This window comes from Leopardus geoffroyi, chromosome A2, assembly GCF_018350155.1.
Source record: "Leopardus geoffroyi isolate Oge1 chromosome A2, O.geoffroyi_Oge1_pat1.0, whole genome shotgun sequence".
In the NCBI taxonomy this organism is placed as follows: Eukaryota; Metazoa; Chordata; class Mammalia; order Carnivora; family Felidae; genus Leopardus; species Leopardus geoffroyi.
The window spans coordinates 7,626,353-7,631,312 of NC_059331.1; the positions used below are offsets into that span (position 1 = coordinate 7,626,353).

A 4,960-nucleotide genomic window follows, 5' to 3' on the forward strand; every position below is an offset into this window, starting at 1 on the left:
GCATGGGGTGGAGAAGGCTTCCCAGAGGGAGGGAGGGATCAGTGGAAATTGTAAAGATGGAAGAAGGATCTTTCAGGGCAGAGAGAGAGAGAGGAGTGAGGACTCCAGGCTGAGAGAACAGCATATGCCAAGGTCCAGGGGCAGGAGAGAGATGCTTAAGAGCAATCACATGAAGGCTGGGGTGAGAGGGGGTGAAGTGGATGGATGAGACAAAGCGCCTGCTAAAATTGTTAAGCAAGGAGGCAACACACGAGACTCCTGTTCGCTAAACTGTATGCTGCTGGGGGCAGAGGAGTAGCGGGGAGACCCAGGAGGAGGCTACTGACTGCATTCATCCAGGCCTGAGATGATGGCAGGGGGAGCATGGGGGGAGAAGAAGGAGGAGAGTGAAGAAAGACTGGGGCTGTGAAATCCCCAGGTTCCAGGGAAATCAAGAGGCCACCATGAGCATCATGGAGGTCTCCCTGCTCACTGGCTTCTACCCCAACCAGAATGACCTCGAACAGGTAACAGAGGTCCCACCTGCCCGCTGCTGAGCAGGGTGGGAATGCCCTAGCAACATCCCACAGTCCCCGTGTGGGCACGGGGGTCAAGGCCCCAAGGTTAGTGCCCCATGGTCAGTAGCCATGGTCACTTCTGATTGTCTCCCTGCATGACCTTAGGCAAGGCCTTGCCCTGATGGGGCCTCCGTTTCCCTGACACTGGCATTGATGGGACAAGGGCTGGGAGCTCTGAGAGTTACTTCACACTGACTAGAGCTCTTAGAGCTGGGGACCTCCGGGCAGCGGGAAGAGGGTTGGAGGGGGGGTGTCTCTGCCAACCTGCAGGCCTCACCCTCTGCCCCAGCTGACAAGCAACGTGGAGATGTACGCCTTCCAGTGTGAGACCAAGACGAGCTACAGCGACAGCACCGTTGTCCTCTACCTGGAGAAGGTGAGGAAGCTTGGGTGTCCTCCTCCAGGGGCCCGTGGGCCACCCGGTGGGCAGAGTATCCACGGTCAGCACCTTGGGTAGTGTTGCCAGAGAGCCATGCAGTCTGAGGTCAGCTCCTCAGGCCGCAAGGTCACGTCGTCAGTGGTTATGGCCAAGGCCCTGTGGTCAGTGCCCCGTGGTCAGTGGCTCAGACAGGATTCCCTTCCGCAGTTCCTGCAGGCCGCCCAGGTCACCGTATACGACTACTACCAGCCTTGTAAGCAGGGATCTGGGGGTGCACAGGTATCCCCCAAGAGGACTGAGAAGAACAGGGCCAGGAGGAAAGGATGAGGGGCGGGGCCAGGACGGGGGTTTGAGGCGTGGCCCAGAGGGGGCTGGGCACTGGGGCAGCAAGAAGGCTGCTAAAAGGGACCGAGAGGGATGTGGTGATAAGGGGCGTGGCCTTCCTGGGTGGTCAGAGTTGTGGGGAGTCTGGAAGGGGATGGGACGGAGAAGTGACCGGGCAAGGCCCGCAGGGCGAGAAGGGAGGAGTCTTCAAGGGGGAGGGGCCTGAGGAGAGAATGACTGGGCAGGGCCAGGTGGGGAGAGGGGCGGGGCTTGGGGGCGGAGCCAGGCGGTGACCCGGCCCCCAGGAAGGCGAGCCCAAGCCAACCCCACAGCGGTTCGTCCCTCTTTCAGCTCGGAGGTGCGGCTCTCGCTTCAACCTGCCCACAGAGCACTCTTCCATGCGCAAGATCTGTCACCAAGACGTGTGCAGATGTGCGGAGGGTGAGGTCCTGGAGACGCCGAGGCCAGGGCTGCCAGGCTAGGGACCCAGGAGCCCTGCATCACCTCCTGGCTGTCTCTTAGGGCTGAGTTTAGACCGAGAGAGATGGTGAGATAGGAAGACAGAGAAAAGGAGACCCAGAGGCAGAGACTGTCACATACGCTCAGGCACAGCCAAAAATGGAGCGAGACATAAAGAGACTCAGATGGGAGAAAGAGACTAGAAGGAGAGCTGGAGGAAGACAGAGAGCACCCTACAGACCGGGGGGGGGGGTGAAGCCCCCTCCCTCGGCGCAGCCCGAGCCGCTGACCTTCCAGAACGGTGCCCATCTCTGAGGAAGGACAGCGCCCTACTGAGACAGGAGGAGCTCCAGGCGGCAGCCTGTGAGGCAGGCATGGACTTTGGTGAGTGTGGGAAGTGGCGGGGGGACAGGAGGAGGTCCACCTGCGGGCCAGATGCCAACGGGACACCCTCCAGCCCTTGCTTTCCCAGTATACAAGGTCAAGCTGGAGTCTGTGAAGGCCTCCACCTCCAATCCCTACATCTACTACAACGTGAAACCCCAAGCCATCATCAAGAGTGTTGTATGTCCGACGGGGCAGAAGAGGCAGGGTGGGGTTCTACCCCGAGGGTCCCAGTGGGGGAAGGAGCCAGGCCTGTGTACATTCTCACCCCGGGTTTTCTCTCCTCCAGGTACAGACTCTGCCCTGGCCCTCGCCAGGAGGAAATTCGTCTCTCATGCCACCTGCCATGACTCCCTGGGGCTGCAAGAACGGGAGACATACATCATGGGCCACACATCAGACCTGTGGAGAGTCCAATCTCAGTACGTGGGGGACTCCTGCTGTCCCAGGACTCAGGCATGGCCCCCTGGCCCAGCCCCTGGTGTCAACACCTCCTATTAGCACTTGTCACCCAACAGCAGGAGTCCTGGGTTTCGAGGCTGCCCTGAAGGGAGGTGCAGACTGTGCACTGAACAATGCCGGGGAACACCATTCACAAGGAGATGTTGCAGATGTAGACATAGATTCGGCTTTCCAATAGGGGGCCATAAGGACTCAGAGGAAGGGGCGCCTTTTCTGATCCCCAGCCATGTGGAGGCTGGGGGACCCAAGAGGGCCTGCTGGAGTGGACATACAACCTGTGGCTGTGGGAGGCTGCCAATCAGGACAGAGGAGCAAGGCAGGGAGGGCTCCACGCCCCCAGGGCACCAGGCTCTCCTCACCCTCCTTGCCATCTCTCACCCACAGTTACATCTGTGTCCTGGGCAAGGAGACATGCCTCATGAATTGGCCAGCAGAAGGGGATGTGGGCAAGAAGAAGTTGCTGGACCAGCTGGAAGGATTTTCAGAATATGTGAGCACACATGGCCGTGAGTCCTAAGACTCTGAGGTGCCTGCTGCCCTCAGGTGGTTGTTCCAAGCAGGCCCAGGCCACTGGGCTTAACCCCAAATAAAGAGCATGGAGTATCACACCCAAACTCCATACATTTATCCCTGCTCAGCATTCATCGGAGGCCCCGCACAACCTGCCCTACGATCGCGTGGACCCGCCTCTTCCCTCTCCCTCCTACTCCATTTCAATTACACTGGCCTCCTTTGTGTCCTTCCAACACCCACATTGATTCCCACCTCAGGGCCTTTGCACTCACTGTTCCCTCCACCAACTACACCCTTCCTCCAGATATCTGCATTGACTGAACGCTTCCCTTATTTGGACTCTGTTTAAATGTCACTTCTGGGGCACCTGAGTGGCTCAGGCGGTTAAGCTTCTGATTTGATTTCAGCTCAGGTCATGATCTCGTGGTTCATGAGTCCGAGCCCCACTTCGGGCTCCACGCTGACAGTGCAGAGCCTGCTTGGGATTGTCTCCCCCTCTCCCTCTTTCTCTGCCTCTCTCCCACTCTCACGCACATGTTCTCTCTCTCTCTCTCTCTCTCTCTCTCTCAAAATAAACAAACTTTTTAAAAAAGTCACTTCCTCAAAGATACTTGCTTTAATGACATATCTAAAATAGACCCCCTTCTGTCACTCTCTCTCTGCTTACCCTGTTTCGTTCTCTAAACAACACCTATAAATATATCGCATGTAACAGTTATTGGCTTGATTGTTAAATAGGCATTTCTCCTGCCTTACAGTGTCAGCTCCTTAAAACCAGGGGTCATGTCTGTCTTGTTCATTGCGATATTCTCAGTTCCTACAGCAAGTGCTGGAACAGAGTAGGTGCTCACGAAATGATTATCTAATGAATGCATGAGTTGATGGATGAATTCGGTGCCCATGCTGTACCTGGTCCTGACTGAAGGTTAGATGGGGAGCCCCAGGCAACTGGGGAGCTAAGACAAGGGGCAGGGGAAAGTGAATAAGTTTTATCAATGTGGCCTGGGATGGGACTGAAAGCTCTGCCAAGCCAAGGCAGCAACCCACGTGGCTCCAGGAACCCCCAAGAGTGCTAGAGGGACTGCAAGGCATCCAGAATGCCTTGGTCTTGGTGTGTCAATGAGGGACTGAGATGAGAAGGAGAACCAGAAAGGCGGGCCTGGGAGGCTGCTGGGTGAGCTGACTTCATAAAAGGTTTGAAATACCAGGCTAGAGGGCTTGGTCATTATTAAGGGTAGTAGGGAGTCACGGAAGATATTTGAGCAGGAGAGGAACTGACCAGCCCAGCTGGTTGATGGGTGAAAACTGAGTTGATGGCAGGAAATCTGGGGAGGAGGCTGGAGCTGTGGGGCCACAAGAGAGCATGGTGGCAACTGCCCGAGTTCAAATTCTGCTTCCACTTCTTCCTGACTGTGTGACCTTAGCATGATTACTCACCTCTCTTTGCTTTGGTTTCCTCATCTTTTTTTTTTTTAATGTTTATTTATTTTGAGAGAGAAAGAGCATGCGTGCAGGGGAGGGGCAGAGGGAGAGAGAGGGAGAGAGAAAATCCCAAGCAGGCTCTATGCTCAGCATGAGGCTCGATCTCACGACTGAGGCATGACCTGAGCCAAAATCAAGAGTCGGACATTCAACCGACTGAGCCACCCAGGCACCCCGGGTTTCCTCATCTTTAATTACTTCCCAGAGAGTAATTGTGAGTGCCAGTGTATAGTTAACATTCAATAGATGTTCACTGGCCTTTCAGTGAGGAAGACAAGAGGCCATGGGAGAGAGTGGAGTTGCTAGAATCCACAGGTTAGAGAGAAAAGCAGGTCAAACAACTTCTGCTCAAAGCCCTCCCAAGCCCCTATCACTCAGACACCAAAGCCTTCAAGGCGCG

At 55.9% G+C, this 4,960-nt stretch overlaps 1 protein-coding gene across 1 annotated transcript; it reads left to right on the forward strand.

Annotated features, from left to right (window-relative positions):
* The first annotated feature begins 443 nt into the window (after positions 1-443).
* Positions 444-3,082, forward strand: LOC123604899 (complement C3-like). The gene is made up of 8 exons (XM_045491049.1): positions 444-506; positions 847-933; positions 1,144-1,189; positions 1,612-1,701; positions 1,996-2,103; positions 2,192-2,311; positions 2,393-2,525; positions 2,950-3,082. The coding sequence occupies exons 1-8, from the start codon at positions 444-446 to the stop codon at positions 3,080-3,082; spliced, it is 780 nt and encodes a 259-aa protein (XP_045347005.1).
* The last annotated feature ends 1,878 nt before the right edge of the window (positions 3,083-4,960 follow it).